The sequence below is a fragment of the Balaenoptera ricei genome, chromosome 17, assembly GCF_028023285.1.
Source record: "Balaenoptera ricei isolate mBalRic1 chromosome 17, mBalRic1.hap2, whole genome shotgun sequence".
Lineage (NCBI taxonomy): Eukaryota > Metazoa > Chordata > Mammalia > Artiodactyla > Balaenopteridae > Balaenoptera > Balaenoptera ricei.
This window is the reverse complement of record NC_082655.1, coordinates 78,083,001-78,100,994: the sequence shown is the minus strand read 5'-3', so window position 1 is coordinate 78,100,994 and position 17,994 is coordinate 78,083,001. Positions and strand designations below refer to the sequence as shown.

General features: G+C 44.6%; 1 protein-coding gene across 2 annotated transcripts in view; it reads right to left on the bottom strand.

Annotated features, from left to right (window-relative positions):
* Positions 1-822: 822 nt before the first annotated feature.
* PLAG1 (PLAG1 zinc finger) overlaps positions 823-17,994 on the bottom strand; it is a 46,932-nt gene continuing 29,760 nt past the window's right edge. Inside the window, exons 2-3 of one of the 2 annotated variants that reach the window (XM_059901633.1) lie at positions 5,558-5,656; positions 823-2,139 (exon numbers count right to left, since the gene is read on the bottom strand). In XM_059901633.1, coding sequence (XP_059757616.1) covers positions 882-2,135 — 1,254 coding nt within the window. In that variant the 5' untranslated portion in view covers positions 2,136-2,139; positions 5,558-5,656 and the 3' untranslated portion in view covers positions 823-881. Of the gene's footprint in view, positions 2,140-2,664; positions 3,019-5,557; positions 5,657-17,994 lie in introns of those variants that run through there. The other variant, XM_059901632.1, reaches the window with a different exon arrangement.

The window sequence follows — 17,994 nt, the reverse complement described above, 5'->3', positions numbered from 1 at the left end:
CAATCCAAGGAAAACTGCTGGCTGTGCTTGACCTACCCTCTGGCCATGTAAGGTGGAAAAGACGAAAGAGATCCATCTAGAGACTGACTGAAGACTCTGATGCCATACGCTATTAGTATGAATCGAACGGAAAGAGAGCAAGAAGTATAAAACGTGGCAAACATCCTGTGTACTAATTTAAGGCCAACTCTTAAGTAACGTGGAGTGCCGTGTCACCTTACTAGGGGTCTCTTTTTGCTACAGATACTGGTGCTTTGTGTTTCGGTTTTGTTTTTCTTATATGTGCACAATAAAGACGGCAAACATTTGAGCCAGACGATAGCAAGTCTTCAAAATATACTGACCTGAAATTATGGTCTATCTAAGAAACATATGTCATGTCCCCAGACTGGATTCTTAATTCATTTGAAGCTTTTGATTCTTAATCCATTTAGAGGCTAGTAAAAATTTTACAACTCTCAGGTCATTCATATACATTTTAGAAAATTTAACTCTCCTGCAAAATTTTTTAATGAGCCAAATGTCAAAAGGTAGAGCCATTGTTACTGGACAAAAAATGAAAAATTTAAGATCTAACAGTAATTGGAACACGGGGTTGGTAAGACTTTACTACTAATAATGGCTTTCCTATATGAGAAATCATCTTCAAATGTGACAGTTGGCAGTGAGTCAGGACAAAATACCCAGGTAAACATAACTGAACACAAATGGTTCCAAAGCTCATTTAAAAAGCTAGTTTCTATTTTATACTGGCTTAATGAAAACTGGTACTATACAGAAGCAGAAATGTTTATACTGTCTGAAAGTAGGCACTAAAATTAAAATAGTCACCTAAGGCAGGGCTACACACACACTTCTGTAACGGATCCACATCGTGGAACCTACTGGAAAGCTTGATGGAAACGTGGCAGCGTTGTGCTTGTGCTTAAACTACTGGTGAAAGCTGCTGACAGTGAGTGCAGAGAGCCCAGACCTATGGTGCTGGCAGGATCCGGAAGATCCTGGGTTTGTGGCGGGAGCTGAGCCACAGAAGAATGTGCCTCCTCCTGGGGAGAGCTCACCCCAAGGCTCCCCACCGATATGGGGTTATAGGGGGGACCGCTTAATGGTATGAAATTAAACAGCTGAGAAAAGTCCAACGCTGCTGTGTTCAGGGGCTCGCTGATGGAAATCGAGCTTTTGGACAGGGAGAGGTCCCCTGTGCCGTCATCCAGGGACCCGATCTGCGGCTCCAACGCTAGTTTAGACGACGATGCTTGAGAGTCCTGGGAAGAGGGGGGCACGCTGCCTTGCAGTTCCATCAGGTAGCTCTCGATCTCCCCCTTCAGCGGCTGTTCCTTTTCGGGGATGGAAATCGCATATGAGGTAGAACTGAACGGGTATTTGAAAGAAAGGTGGTGAGAGGGGTGGACAGCATCCATGTCTATCGGGCACGTCACGCCCAAGGGCAGAGTTGTGATCATCTGGTGGGCAGACCCCGGGCTCTGCATGGACTGGAAGGGAGTGTTGTAGAGGTTCAGCTGCAGCGTGTTTGTGAACGGCTTCGACAACAGTTCGCTGGAAGGCAAGGACATCACCGGGAGGAGCTCGTCCTTGATGGGCACGGACACGTTGCAGGTAAAGGGATCCAGGAAGTCCACGGGCTCCGTCTTGACCTTCCGGAGTTCCTGGTTGTGACTCTTCTTCATGTGCCGCGTCAGGTGGTCCTTGCGCCCGAACCTCTGTGCACAGTACTGGCAGAGGAAGTCCTTCCTTCCCGTGTGCACCACCATGTGTCTGCGCACGTCCTTGCGCGTGTAGAAGCGGCGGTCGCAATGCTCGCACTGGTGCTTCTTCTCCTTCACGCCCCCCGACGACTTGCCCGCGTGGGACTTCAGGTGCTCCAGCAGCACGCCCGTGCTCTCGAACGTCTGCAGGCAGACCTTGCACGTGAGGTCGCCACTCGTGGCCGCGTGCAAGGCCAGGTGCCGCTTGAACCCGAGCTTGGTGTTGTAGTTCTTGCCGCACTCTTCGCACGTGAACGTCTCTTTGTTGGGGTCGTGTGTGTGCAGGTGATTCTTCAGGTGGTCCTTCCGGTGAAACATTTTCTCACAGTAATTACACTTGTGGGTTTTCTCGGGAGAGTGCGTGGCCATGTGCCTTGAACACAGACATATTCTGTCAGCATCACGACAAAAACCGCCCGACCTCACTGTTCAAACGGAAGCTAAGCTGCTAGGCTAACACAGAACTTCCCTCGGCTCGGACACTCTTTTAACTTAATATGCATCTGCTACGAGGGTAGTTACCACACCTAAACACTGCAGAGCTGGAGCCATCTAAGTCGCCACTTTAGTTTTCACTGGTTTTTAGCGATTACAAACGTTAACGAGCAAGGCTGAATATACTCACGTTAATGTCCACACCCTTTTCTTGCAATTTCTTTTTGTACAAACGGAAATTCTACTCTCATTAAGCATTGCATTAAAAAAAAAAAAAATCCAAAAACACTAACACATAAAAGTCTGTGACTTAGAATGCTAAAACTAGCCAACGTCTAATCTACTTAACATTTCTCTCTGCAAATCAGCGGAAAGATGTGGATACAAATATATACGTTTACAATGGCTTCAAATGGCCAACATAATAGAAAATAGAATCTGAAAGACAAATAGAGTTTAATACCTTTGTAATTTGTACTTAGAAACAAAGGCTTTCGTGCAGTCTTGTTGTATGCACTTGTAGGGCCTCTCTCCTGTGTGAGAGTAGGAGTGGACCTTTAATTTCTCAACACTGTTAAAGGCCTTGTCACACAGTTGGCAAGGAAAGTTTTTTCTTGGTTTGGTTTCACCACGCTTACGTTTCCCTGAAGGGACTTTCTGGGTATCTCTTACTTCTGACAAATCACCAGGAATGACAGTGGCCATCGCAGCCTAAACCAGGCCTTCTTGTTGGACACTTGGGAACTGCCCAACTCCACTAAATGATTTAGCTTTAGGTGGCTTCTCAAGTTTCATGTGGTCGTAAAAGAAAGCAAAAAGGGACTGGAAAAAAAAAATAAGAAACAACTAGTTTGTAACTAGATTTAATTTTTAAAAGTTTTATTTGCTATGTGATGCTTTTGAATTAAAAAAAAAAAAAGAAACGATAAAATGGATTCAGCTGGTCTAATGTAATATCTGTAGGCTTCTTTATATTTGTCAAAACACATATTAACGCATTGCTCAGAATGAACAGTTCACAGATCCCCTGAAATCCCACCTGACAAACGTCGTACTCAGGGAAAGCAGTCGGGAACTCTCAGGAAGCATCAAGACATGATACTAAAAGTGGCATTATTAAAGCTTCACTTTTTACAAGGGACTAGAGGACATAAATCTCGCTAAGAACATAAAAATGTTTCCGCAAATATTTTAATGTCTAAAAATCATTTGTGCAATAATTTGTGCAAGCCAGGTCTAGTCACGCTCTGTGTTAGAGGAAAATATAGATTCGCAGCCGAAAACTCTTTCAGGCACCTTGTGAACCATTTACTCCAGGGAAGGAGTACTCAAGGCACAGACACCAGAGGCCTGAAAGAGTTGAACGCATCGCCCGAATTGAAAATTGATTCTTTATACCAGTGTCATCACACACAGAGGGATTTCTGAGTCAAGAGCAGAAATGACTTGTCTTCATAACGAACATGCATTCTTGAAATGGTAAAACCTTTTGGTGTTACATTAGATGAGGATCATGGCTCCCTGTCTCTTGGGTGGAAGCAATGATTTGGCTGAAGTAATTTTCCCCACCATTTTTCACATCACAGAAAATGATGCTGTTCATTGGGCACCCGAGGTGAGTGGAAGAGCCAGAGCTGGGGGACCAGTCTCTGACACACCTGTGACCCGTGTGAGTGTGAGCACACCGGTGGGCCTTGTGGCTTAGTGCACAACACCTGTGCAGGGATACATCAGTGTAGAGGTGTGTCAGGTTGTAAAAGGTGTGTCAGAGTTTCGATTCATTATCGGTGCTGTGAGAAAGAAGGAAATGTATATATTGTGCGGCAAAGAGTATGTCTACCTAAACAAAAACTTAAATTGACTGAAACCTTTGAAAATTTGTGGACAAGAGATAGGAAATATTATCAACTGTATTTCTCAGAGGAAGAAACCAACTCCCCAAAGATCCAATTGATATAAACAAGTTAAATGATTCCTCAAGGTTCATGAAGGCTAGTTTTTAGCAAGGTATTTATTTTTAAGAGACACAGAAATAATACCAGCAACCTCTTTGAAAAAGATCTGATTTTAAATCGAAAATTGGCATGTGGCTAAATGACTGTCATCAGCTACTAATCAATTGGATTTCGCATCCTATTATATATTCAGAAAACAAGGAAAACCAATTTCTTTGTTTCACTTGTGTTTTGGCATCAGACTGACACTTGCCCTCGCGAGCTAGATGGATGATCTGACTTTTGCAGATTCCAGTTATCCTTTTGCAGGAGCTCCAAATTTAACCTACATTTTTGTAAAATTAAGTGTACATTACAACAGATCCTATTGCATTTTAATGTAGAGGCTATCGTTAAACAGGCAAAATATAGCAATTATCCACTCATTTGATTAAAGTGTACAGCATATGGGTAAATTAATTGGTGTCTGGTTCACACAGCCTTTCTTCTTCAGTGGGTAGATACGGGCAAGGCCTTGCTTCACGCTGTTCAAATTGCCTAAGTCTCCTTTGCAGTTTAAAACTGACATTAACACAATGCAACTGACGTTACTACTGCTAACACAGTATGTTCCCTCTGGTTTTAGATTTTTCTGCATCTCAAGGACTTGTTCTTTTCCTGTTATATTTTCATTCAAGAGACAGCTTCTCTGCCTCTCTCAGAAATATCTAAACAGCTATTCTGCTGTAACCAGTAATGACACTGTAAATTGGTATAAAGCATTCTGCCAAAGCAGGAAAAAAGAATAATTTTGACTCTCTTATTTCCTAACATGATGCTTTTGCGCACCTATTTAGAACATTGTGGGAAACAAGCTGATAAAATTTTCAACTGTAAAATCAACATGGAATGCAAAGTATCTAAATCCCTGTATATAGCTAATATCTGAAAATATTTCAAAGACTGGTCATATTTTGCCATTATTGTGTTATGAGACCCAACCATAATTGGGCAGAGAATTCCAGTTGAGAAAAATAACAACTTCTACGTTATTGAAAAGAATGTACTAAAAGTGCACCATGAAACAACAAACATTTGATCGTATGAAAATTGGTGATACTCAATATGGAGTAACAAATGAATTCTGTTATCTTTGGATGTACAGACTGAGCAATGAAGAATTGCAGATTTCAAATATTACACTTTTCTAAGACCAGCTGAAATTTTTTCATGGCTAACAATATCTTTTATCTCAATATATTACAAAACTCAAATTACTTATAGGTGCATTTAAAAACTACAGGATAAACATAAAGTTGCGAGCTCAACATTGAATAAAAATCCAAATTCATAATATTCATAGCAATCAAATACTTTAAAGATACGTGCATAAAACTATAGTGATTTCTCTTCAATGCATACCTGATGACAGATGGAAAAAGCGTCAGACCTTGATCTTAGCCAGTTCCATTGACTCTTCGTGGAAGAGAGCGGAATCCAGTCCTTCCCATTTTGGCCAATCTATGAAACAAAAAATAAGAATGGACTACACTCTAAATGGAACCAGTCCGCAAGTGACGGAAAATACAGGATCAAAGAATGGCAATTTCATGACACATGCTTTCATTCCGTACTCTGCTGAAGAGTCATGCATTAATTTTCACCAATTGCAAATCTTTATTAGTTCAAAGCACATTTACATGACCAAATTAAGGCAGAAACAAAAAGTAAAACAGTATTACCTAGATAAATGGCATTTGGTGATGCTGAATGACTCCCCACTTCTTTCCCAAATTCAATTTAATTTTTTAAACCTAACTCGCCTACTGAGAGAAATGGATATTAGGGTTACTATTTGTAAACCAAACGGATCAAGTTTTCATTAAGCTAAATAATATTCGGGAAGAGACAAGCTCAGTTCTCTCTCGGGGAGAGCACACCTGTCGCCTGACCGCAGCCCAGCAGGCTCCCGAGGACAGCACCTCCCACCCAGGCTCACACGGCACACGGCTGTGCAAGGTGGGCTTCTCTGGGCTACACTTGTGTTACCTGCGATACCCGCCAATTTATTTCTCAGAATGCTGCAAGCGCTGCTGAAATGTAGCAATAACTCTGTGCTCCTTAGATTTCAAAAGCATGCAAGGGAAGTTAAATATAGGTTTGCTACAGGAGAATGGGTGTCAGGAAGAAAGCATCATTTGGTTTTAAGAGATCATTGTTGAAAAATCTTAAAATATCTTAAAAAATGCTATTAGTAGCATGATCCTCAGTAGACTAAGAACGCGCATAGAAAAAAATCTGCTAATAATTCTGACTGTACAAGTAAATGTGAAGAGAATAATGGTCAAAAAGCAAAAAAAAAAAAAAAATAGAATTATCTATTATAGAGAGTACAGGGTAGTAAACCCTGAATAGTTTAAAGATGACCATTCAGAAATCATGATTATGACAACTTGAGAGGGATAATACAAATCAAATAGTTAGAATAAGATTCACCAATGACAGGTTAAATGAAAATAATTTTACTTAACATTCTAAACACAAATCTAATTAATTTCCCCTGAAATCAAATTTTCACATACTTTAAGAATTTGATGATGTGTAAATAAAATATTTAATAGAGGGCATTCAAGCATCATTACAAAAATACTAAGGGTATATTTGAAAGCAGGATTATTCTCATAGTTTAAAAGACAAGAAAAATAAAAATGTAGACTAATAAAGGATGTTTAAAAAGTTAAAGCAAAAGCTCCATTGTTTTGTAAAGCACAGGACATGCATAAATGGAAGAACTGAATTCTGCACATCAAAATTGCAAAATAATAAAATTAACTTTGTAAATACTTACTTGCCCAGGGCACATACTGAGTTTTGGGTAGGCTAATTAAGAATACGAAGGCCTATTTTGCGCATTATGTTATTGTGATAATGTAAATACCTTACAAGTGGAGGGTGTTTCCATCTCTATCACCTCCCTGGAATTCAATGGGCCTGAGAGGCGGATGCTTTTATCACCATATCCATTGTAAGGTGAGAGGCCCAGGGAAGCTGAACATCTCGACAGCACATATGTGGTCTAGAAGGGGCTAGTGCCCTACGTCACTCTTATTCTACTGCATTCTAGGAGAAGGGCTGATTGGCAAACCAATTTGAGAGGGCATAAATCCTGTCATTGCACTTAAAAGGCAAGAACAGGTGACAGTGCCTATTTCTCTATCGGAGCTGCCAATACGATCCCCAAACAGAAACACATTTAAGATTTAAAAAGCTTCTTTTAAATAAAGACGGTTGGTAAAGTAAACTTTAAGTAATTTAAATAGCAGTTCAAAGAACAACTAGTATATCTGTCTTAGTGGATAGTGATTTGGGTAGAAAAAATCTAAAACCAAAGTTGACTAGTGAACAATAAACTTACATATTTTTTTCTTTTTTCCCCTGACCAATATAAATTTTATTGCATCTCAAATACATCCATAAAAATTTTATTTACGCTTACTGTTCAATGGCGTTTGTAATAAAAACCCTTTAGAGTCAAAATGTTTCAGTACAGTTTAAAATTGTATGTCTCTCGATTTGAAATGTTACAATAGTCTACAAATTACCCCAGTTACATATTTTACAGCTTGAAATAAAATAATAAATAGATATCATTTTCATTCATTTTATCACAAAACATAATTCCAAAGTCATGGTTAATTTCCCTAAATTCAGCCTAATTATTTTGAGTTCTTATGAGTGGCTAATTATTTCCCCAAACAAAGGAAACCAGAAGCTATCTAGAGTTCATTATTATTTGGCTTGGTATAATAAACATAAATACACAGTTTCCATTCATGGAATCCTAACTAAAATGTCAACTAAAATTACCTGTGTATTCTCTTTTATACTGTTAAGAAAAACTTTAATTAATTTATTTTTAACATTTTTATTGGGGTATAATTGCTTTACACTGTTGTGTTAGTTTTTGCTGTATAACAAAGTGAATCAGTTATATGTATACGTATAACCCCATATCCCCTCCCCCTTGAGTCTCCCTCCCACCCTCCCTATCCCACGCCTCTAGATGGTCACAAAGCACCGAGCTGATCTCCCTGTGCTATGCGGCTGCTTCCCACTAGCTATCTATTTTACATTTGGTAGTGTATATATGTCCATGCCACTCTCTCACTTCGTCCCAGCTTACCCTTCCCCCTCCCCGTGTCCTCAAGTCCATTCTCTATGTCTGCATCTTTATTCCTGTCCTGCCCCTAGGTTCATCAGAACCATTTTTTTTTTTTTAGATTCCATATACATGTGTTAGCATACGGTATTTGTTTTTCTCTTTCTGACTTACTTCACTCTGTATGACAAACCCTAGGTCCATCCACCTCACTACAAATAACTCAATTTCGTTTCTTTTTATGGCTGAGTGATATTCCATTGTATATATGTGCCACATCTTCTTTATCCATTCATCTGTTGATGGACATTTAGGTTGCTTCCATGTCCTGGCTACTGTAAATAGTGCTGCAATGAACATTGTGGTACATGACTCTTTTTGAATTAGGGTTTTCTCAGGGTACATGCCCAGTAGTGGGATTGCTGGGTCGTATGGTAGTTCTATTTTTAATTTTTTTAAGGAGCCTCCATACTGTTCTCTATAGTGGCTGTGTCAATTTACATTCCCACCAACAGTGCAAGAGGGTTCCCTTTTCTCCACACCTTCTCCACCATTTATTGTTTGTAGATTTTTAAGAAAAACTTTTAAAAAGCATTGTGACTACTATTCTGAAAAGTCTGCAACGAAATTTGTACTCCAGCTTTTCTTTTTTACATATCAAAGATTGGTTACTATGGTTTTTCAAATAATTAAAGTTCTTTGTCTTGATCTAAAGAATCATGAAGCAACACAGAAAATATACATATACCCGTTTCAAATTGCCCTAAGATGAAGTAACACTTCAGAATACCTGCCCAGTTTTTGCTGGTACCAGAACAGACGTTTTTTTCCTAGGGCAACTTTGCATACACAAAAACAGTAATTAAAGGGGATACAGTGTGTGTGCCCGCACACACACAGGTTTATTATCTCCGTGTTTTACATTCTAAAACGGTGACTCACACAAAAAAATAACAAGCGAAATGAATCATACATCAGAGGGTCTACTAAAACGAATTCCTATGAGGATACTGGCAACAGAACAGGCCTGAATTAAAACTGTTTCTGTACTTAAAATTTCACAGTTCTAAAAGTCATTTCTCTAAGAGCTGTGAAGTTTTACAACACTTACCTGCATCAATAATTCTTTCATATTTAAGTTAAAACTCAAGCATATACTTTGCAAATTAAGGGCAAATGCCATCATAATCAAAGCTTTATTCTCCTTCATGCTAATCATAAAACATCATTAGTAAACAATTCAGAAAATGTCAACATTTGCTTAAAACATGTTTTTCATATAGAGTAAATAGGTGGGTTGCAAAAGGAAATTTACCAGTAGTTAATACTTTAATTTACGTGAATAAAATACAATAAAGCTTTGAATAATGTGAAAGAAATTATTAACACAATAACATAATTGAAGTCAATTCTGAAGGGCAACAGCACACTTAGAACACTTCTTTGATCCTGTATGATAATGTGGAAATTTGTACAGCATTCAATTTTTGTAGGTCTGTAAAATCACTTATTAATAAAAGGAAAAAACATATCTTGCAAGTATAAAAATCTAAGACAGCATTAAAAGTAGACTGTAGGCAGCATTGGGGCAGGAGCTGTGTTAGTTTCATTCGCTGTTGTTTCCCATAAAAGGAAGTAGAGTTTTTGTTGAGTGAATGAAAATAATTAAAGCAGGACAAGTGCTTTCCAGCAAGGAAGTGAACTATAGGCTCAACCCCCACAGTAGACACAGGACAGAATACATATATCTAAGTTCAAGTAAAAAATAATACAGTGTGGACACAATTTGGTCCAACACACTAAATAAGTCACTAGAAAGGGACTCCCTGAACCTAACAGCTATTTGTAAGGCCTTAGATTAAAACAATAGTAACTGCAGTAAAAGCTGTCTAAGATACTCGTTTTTTTCCGAAAACAAGCATCCTCTGATTGACCTTACTGCTAAGGAATCAACTAGTACAAGTGTATAATATCAGTTTGGTCCACATTCATTCCTAATAAAAATTTCTAAAGTGCAAACATGCCTGGAGCCTGCGTCCATGCCTGGCATAGAGCAGGAAGGATGGCTGGATGGTTAGGTGGTTAGAGAGGCTGCTGATGCCGCAAGAAGACGGGAAGGAGTAGGGCGCCCGCCCAGAAGCAGGAGACATGGCAGAGAGCGAGGCTGCACCTGACCTGACCCACCCAAGTTGTAAGCAGGTACCCAAATGACTCATACCCGGAATACCAAAAATTACAGAACTTATCTTCCTATGGTAGATGTCGTTAACTGATATCAATCAACTGTCAGGGTGCCTTTTTAGAATTACTGTATGTGATATTTTCAACTTTTGAGCAATTCATTAAAATGCAGTTCTAGGACAACACTTTTGAAACTTACCATGCAACTTAGCCTTACAATATTTAGAAAGGCTTATATTTAATATACAAATACTGAAAGCCAACAGAGACCTGAAAGGAGTAGCAGACCTATTTGTTTTTAGGAGCCAAGAGGAAAAAGTCAACGAATTCCAAAGTGCAATCAACAAATTCCAACGTTAGTTCTCTTATCTGCACGACAAGGAAGTTCCTTTGGGGGCCACCTGGAGCCTGGGTGTGGCTGTTTATTTCATTTTCTAGCGTCCCCAGAAAAGCGAAGAGACAATCTGATGAAGACGGACTATTCAAACACATTTTACCTTTCAATTCAGAAATGTTTTCCTTGGTTAATTATTTCATGGAGCAAAAATGTCATGTTAGGTTATAAAGTTTTTCTTCTCTTTTAAAAGCTCTTTTAAGGATCCATAACTTAGAAGTTAGGCATTTCGTTTTAACTCCTATGTGGGAGATTTTTCCTCCTATGGTTGTATATTCATTTCAAAATAAAAAAACCTGAAAACTACAGATGGGTGGTATACCAGGGTATTTTCATTCTCTTCACATGGGCAATTAGTATTTGCAAACAGGAAATGAGAGCAGAATGGTGCAAAAGAAATGATGCCAGAGAGAGAGAGACAGAGAGAGCACAAAGAATCGCAATTACATCTGAATACAAAGTAAGATTGCTTAATCACACGTTAACTATTTTTAGAGGTTTTCCTTTTTTTTTTTTTTTTTTGTATAAAGCATTTCCAAAATACTGGTGCTCAGGCTAGGATTATAAAGTAGGCAGCTCGCAGGTCAGCTCAATCTGAAAACTGCATGTGTCCCAAATTATGATTAGTTGTTTTTATGTTTTTCTTACCACTGACCCCTCAAATTCCTGGGGCTTTAAGGAAAATGCTTGACACCAACCATAAAAATGTTCACACTGAAGGACCCCAAACATTTGGAGGGCGTGCCTCTGTTCATAAATGGCTAACTGCCTAATGCTATTAAAATCACAGACATAGCATCTGCCAGGCTTCAGGTTTGACCTTCCCAAGCATACACACTCAGTCTGTCTCTACCTATACATTTAACAGGAGGCAGAGATAGCGCACCATAAAACAAGAGGGGCGAGGAAAGAAAGTTTCACCTAGTTACAAAAGCTCATGCAAAGAACTAGTTTCAAGCCATCTCAAAGTCAAGCGCACTTTAAACGTAGGCCCATGCGGTGGTACACGAGACAAGGCATAACTGTTGTGAGGTGTGTGTGTGTGCAAAATCTTCAGGAGCACCAGACAACGTAAGGACAGAGGACCCCGCACCCAGGGGAGGCTCTACGTGTGCCATCACCCTGTCCTCCCCGAGCTGCACCCGTGTGACTGTCCAGGGCAAGACCACTTCTACTGATTCCCACAGAGTTGAAGGTGAATGGGATCCGCTCTGGGCAAGACTGTCAAGTCAGGGCACCTGTGCCCTCCCCCGAGCTGTCACAATTAGAAGAGAACCGAGAATTATATTCCTTGACCGATTTTAGTTGAGTGAGGATGAACTTTTTTCAGAATGAAGTTTTTCAGAACTCTACCTCTCTGAGCTTTTTACCTCTAACATGGATTGTAAAACTCATGTTGAAATTACCTGTCTCTCCCCCGGGACTGTAAATTCATCTACAGGGAGACCGTCAGTCACCCCACATCCCTGGCATGGTGCCCTGGCCTGTGGTGACACTGGATGAATATTTGTGGAACACACTATAATCCCTTTAAGGAATTTCAGGAATCAAAGCAAGCAGGTAAACATGTTTTGGGGTTCCGGAAACCTCAAATGAGTTTAAAAGCAAACTGAGAAGACAAACCCTATAGGATGAAGTCGTTAGTTCTGGCACAGGGGTGGAAACCTAGGGGAGCACTGCAGCCCCTGGGAGGCCGTGGGTGTCTAAAGCTAGGGAGACATGGGCATGTCCACTCACAGGCCCGCGGGGGACCCAACGGGCGGGGAGGCACCCCCTGGGCGGCACCCAGTTAGCCTGGATTTTCAGGACGTTTCTGCTGTCAAATGCTCTGCTCCATAGCTCGAAGAGCACGTGGAACCTGTACTCGTTATGATTTATTGTTGGGAAATGAATGGTTTTACGGGAAAGAAAAAGGAACAAAGTAAAGTTCAAAATCTTTCAAGAGGATGCTCTTCCTGTGATATTAAATGGGGGGATGAAAACCGAAAACGGCAGAGAAAATTTTTGACTAGTTACAGATACAAGAGAAATGAAAAAGGAGAGAATCTGCATAAACAGAGTTGGCTAAGTAAAAGTAATGAAAACATTTTTTCTTTTTCTAACTGCTCAAAAAGAGCTTCATTAAAAGAGAGTGTAAAAACTACAATGAAATAGAAAAAGAAAAAAATCCATAACCCGTTAACACTAAAAAACCATTAACATCTTCATATATAATTAAAAAATACTTACAACATACCAACAACTAAAAGTTTATCCTGACTTGATTTTCATGCTTATTCTTCAGAGTGTGCTGAGATTAGAGGATTTCAACCAGCTCAGTTTATGGGTCTTTTATCCCATCAGAACTCTGTCCCTCTGCACCGGGAGACCCTGCCTGGCTCTCAGCCTCGGCCGCGTCCTCCTTTCCTGGGGTGCTGCCCGCCTACCTTCGGTGGAGTTCAGGGCCTCGAGCCCATCCTCTGGCCCGGGCCCAGGTCCCTAAACCTCCATCCCGTATTTGAGGTCTCACTGACAAACTTACCTGGTACCAAATCCATGTGTGCCTGGATTTCCAAGTATCGCTACACCTTGATCTGTGCCACTGAGCTGCACCTTACAGGCTGGGAAATCTAGAAGCCTGAGTTGTCCTCTTTCCGACAAGGCCAGCAAACTGCTGCCGTCCCACTGAGGTCCTCATTCTATCATCTGCCGCATCCCAGCCAGCGGAACGAGCTCCTCTCCCCACCTGCCCAGAGTTAACCAGACCCTTCCCAGTGGACGGAAAGAGATACAGTGATACCATGGGATAATCTATCACGCTGGGCAAGACTCGGAGAGGGAAGAGTTTAAGAGTTTGTCTGCGGGTGATTTGGGGAACATGGACAAATAAGCTTTTACAGCAGCTCTGCGTTTTGTGCACAAGGTAAGGAAAAACTGCTCGTTGCCAGGATTCCAATCCTTCCATTAGACTGTAACTATTAACGAAGTCCTGTTGAACATGATACATTTTGATGGACCTTAAAATAGTAAGTGGCATGCTTATTATGTGGCAGGCTTTTCAAAGCTTTTAATGTCATATCTTATATGATTTCGAAGCTGGAATAAGCGATCACTTTGAAAGCCATGCCATATAATGATAAAAGCCACCTACCTGGGGCCCTGCTCCAAACTCTAGCAAGGCAACCTTATTAATAGACCATCACAGAATGAAGCATTCTGGGTGCCAAATACGGTCAAGGCAGCACCAAGAGGCAACCTAAAAAAAAAAGAAGAGTTAGTTTGAAATTCCAAAAGTCAGACCCAGCTTGGTTAATGGCATATGAACCAAATTGGTTTTTTAAAATTCATTATCACTTATTCACATCTTTATACTTTATTGGAAAATCTATCTCAAATTCTGTTAGGAACAAATGTGAAGCAAATAAAATATTTACAGTATGCTGAAAAATGAAAAGTAAACAAATCAATATCCCTAGGTTTATATACTTCACCCCGAATCACAATGAAATTATCTGGGTTGTTTGTATTTTTATTGGTAAAATATTATTCCAAGTTTACTGCTATTTCTCAAAATAGCAAGCTTATTTTCTTCGTTTATATTCTAAAGACATCCATGATTTCCTCTGTAACACAGTTTTGAGAAGAACCTCTTGGGTTGTATATTTTGTTCTGAATAACAGGCGAGGGAGAAATCCTGCTGGACGAGTGTTTCCCCCAGGCTGCGTGTTCTCAGGGAGGGGTGCAAACCACGAGCACCCCGAAGGAGAGGCAGAACAAGGAGAGGGGCGACCGCCCAGCTGCTGTGCTGCTCTCCACGGTGAGGCTACCATTGGTTTTAAAGTGAATTCGCAGGTGGCAAGCAAGCCCGTCTTCAACGCAAAGAAAACCCCGAGTGAGTTCTGAAGCTCCCAATGTGTGCTTGTCCTGAGCTTCCTTACGTTGTGCAGGTGATGAAGACCCACACCTACAGGCGCTGACCAGGAAAGAAAGGGGCGCCAGGAGCTCTGTGCAGAAACCACCTGCTTCACTTCCCTGGACCAGGGCTCAGCGTGCAGCCACGTGTGCCCACCCCTCCGGTAAGACAGACAGCTGACACCGACGTAATAACTGTTACTGGCCTCTGTCCCATGCGGCACCGATCTGAATCACTGGGGATGCTGTTCTCGCGGTGCACAGGGGCTGCAGCTGCAGGAAGGACGCCTTATGTCAGGGCAAGCAGCGTGACGGTTAAAGTAACAGCTGCCCCAAGGCGGTATTAGAGTGACCCCTCGACAGCCAAAGCAATACTGTATGGTATGAACAAGTGACGGAAGGTCAGAAAAGGAAAAGAATACTGTGGACTTTCGCCCTGAAGGACGCACAGCGCAGACGGGAAAAGGGTGTGGCGAGCATATGCCGGTTAGCCGGGACTCACAGGTCACCCCTGCGGTTACAGGGTCCAGGGTGACCCGTGTAGCGTAGTCACAGACGTCCTAAGGGTTCAGATGCGAAAAGTGCAGGGGAGCCCCAGGGCAGGGACCGTTGCGCTCATGTACTAGTGATGAGAAGCAAGTGTGAGGCAGCGAAGGGGTCCACGGCACTGAGAACAAGTCCGGGGAGGTGGAGGGGCGGGGACTTCGATGGGATGCAGGAAACGGGGCTGCATGAGCACAAAGCCCGAGCTGAACACCGGCCAGAAGAAGCCCTTCCCAGAGAGAGGCCGCCTGTGAGCCAGCAGCGTTGACAAAGGACACGCGGGGGGGGGGGGGGGGGGATCAGAGCTGGCTGAGTCGCCTCCTCTCGCTCAGGGCCAACCCCGTTACCGGTCGGCTCACGGTGGAGCCTCCTGACCACCACGATAGGACCAAACGAGGCCATTTAGAGGCGGAGTGGCAGGCAGAGCGTCGAGAAGGAAGGAAATGGTGGCAAAACCCGCAAAAAGACAGAGCTGCTAAGGGTTCCGGAACGCCCCTGCCATTGCCGCACAGAGTTGACCACTCAGGCTTGAGGACACCAGCCTTCAGCAAGAAAGACTGTGGGGCGGGGCGGGCGGGGCGAGACCGGGGCCGGGAGCAGGGGACGCCCCTCCACGTGGGTGCCAGCGGAGGGCCCGGGAGGAGGGGACGCCCCTCCACGTGGGTGCCAGCGGAGGGCCCGGGAGGAGGGGACGCCCATCCACGTGGGTGCCAGCGGAGGGCCCGGGAGGAGGGGACGCACCTCCACGTGGGTGCCAGTGGAGGGCCCGGGAGGAGGGGACGCACCTCCACGTGGGTGCCAGCGGAGGGCCCGGGAGGAGGGGACGCCCCTCCACGTGGGTGCCAGCGGAGGGCCCGGGAGGAGGGGACGCACCTCCACGTGGGTGCCAGCGGAGGGCCCGGAGGAGGGGACGCCCCTCCACGTGGGTGCCAGCGGAGGGCCCGGGAGGAGGGGACGCCCCTCCACGTGGGTGCCAGCGGAGGGCCCGGGAGCAGGGGACGCCCCTCCACGTGGGTGCCAGCGGAGGGCCCGGGAGGAGGGGACGCCCCTCCACGTGGGTGCCAGCGGAGGGCCCGGGAGCAGGGGACGCCCCTCCACGTGGGTGCCAGCGGAGGGCCCGGGAGGAGGGGACGCCCCTCCACGTGGGTGCCAGCGGAGGGCCCGGGAGGAGGGGACGCCCCTCCACGTGGGTGCCAGCGGAGGGCCCGGGAGGAGGGGACGCACCTCCACGTGGGTGCCAGCGGAGGGCCCGGAGGAGGGGACGCCCCTCCACGTGGGTGCCAGCGGAGGGCCCGGAGGAGGGGACGCCCCTCCACGTGGGTGCCAGCGGAGGGCCCGGAGGAGGGGACGCCCCTCCACGTGGGTGCCAGCGGAGGGCCCGGGAGGAGGGGACGCCCCTCCACGTGGGTGCCAGCGGAGGGCCCGGGAGCAGGGGACGCCCCTCCACGTGGGTGCCAGCGGAGGGCCCGGGAGGAGGGGACGCCCCTCCACGTGGGTGCCAGCGGAGGGCCCGGGAGCAGGGGACGCCCCTCCACGTGGGTGCCAGCGGAGGGCCCGGGAGGAGGGGACGCACCTCCACGTGGGTGCCAGCGGAGGGCCCCGGAGGAGGGGACGCCCCTCCACGTGGGTGCCAGCGGAGGGCCCGGGAGGAGGGGACGCCCCTCCACGTGGGTGCCAGCGGAGGGCCCGGGAGCAGGGGACGCCCCTCCACGTGGGTGCCAGCGGAGGGCCCGGGAGGGGGGGACGCACCTCCACGTGGGTGCCAGCGGAGGGCCCGGGCGGGAGGAGGGGACGCCCCTCCAAGTGGGTGCCAGCGGAGGGCCCGGGCGGGAGGAGGGGACGCCCCTCCAAGTGGGTGCCAGCGGAGGGCCCGGGCGGGAGGAGGGGACGCCCCTCCAAGTGGGTGCCAGCGGAGGGCCCGGGAGGGGCTTCCAGCGAGGAAGAGAGAGGTGGGCACTGGAGGAGGAGAAAAACGGTAGGGCGCTGGTTAGAGGCGGGGTCGGAGTGCCTGGCGGGAGAAAGCAGAGACCGCTGCGGGGCTGAGGATAAAGAGGCAGGGGAGAAACGGGGACAAGGCAAACCACGGCCGAGAAAACGGACACGTTTTCCTCGTACATGATTACAGACCTAAGAGAGATGCACACTCACCCAGGCAAGTTTTTCTTCTGGTGAAAGGGGTAAGCGATGCAAGGAGTTTGCTTAACTTGGCCAGTGTCAACAGAGCCAAGCGAGAGGGGTGCGTCTGGTAAGGAGGCAGGAGGAGCAAGGCGCTTGGCCTGGGGACAGCAGCCAAGGCTAGAGGGACCCCGCGGAGGACAAGAGAGGGGTGTCCAGGGGCATCCCTGAGGCTCTTACAGAAACACACTTGCCATACAAAATTAAATTTCTTAAGATACAAGGACGTGATGCACAGCGCAGGGCATGTAACCAATATTTCATAATAACTTGAAATAGATTATAATCTATAAAAATATCGAATCACTGTTACATACCTGAAACCAATATAACATTGTAAATCAACCATACTTCAAAAAATGATTTTAAAATTAATTTTAAAAATTAAGCGGTTTAGTTATTGCTGTTGGGAGTGTAAACCATTGAAACTTTTCTGGAATACACTGTGGAAACAGGTAGTCAAAGCTAAGTGCACATGTATGTTGACCTGATAAATCATTTTTAAAAGTATAAGGA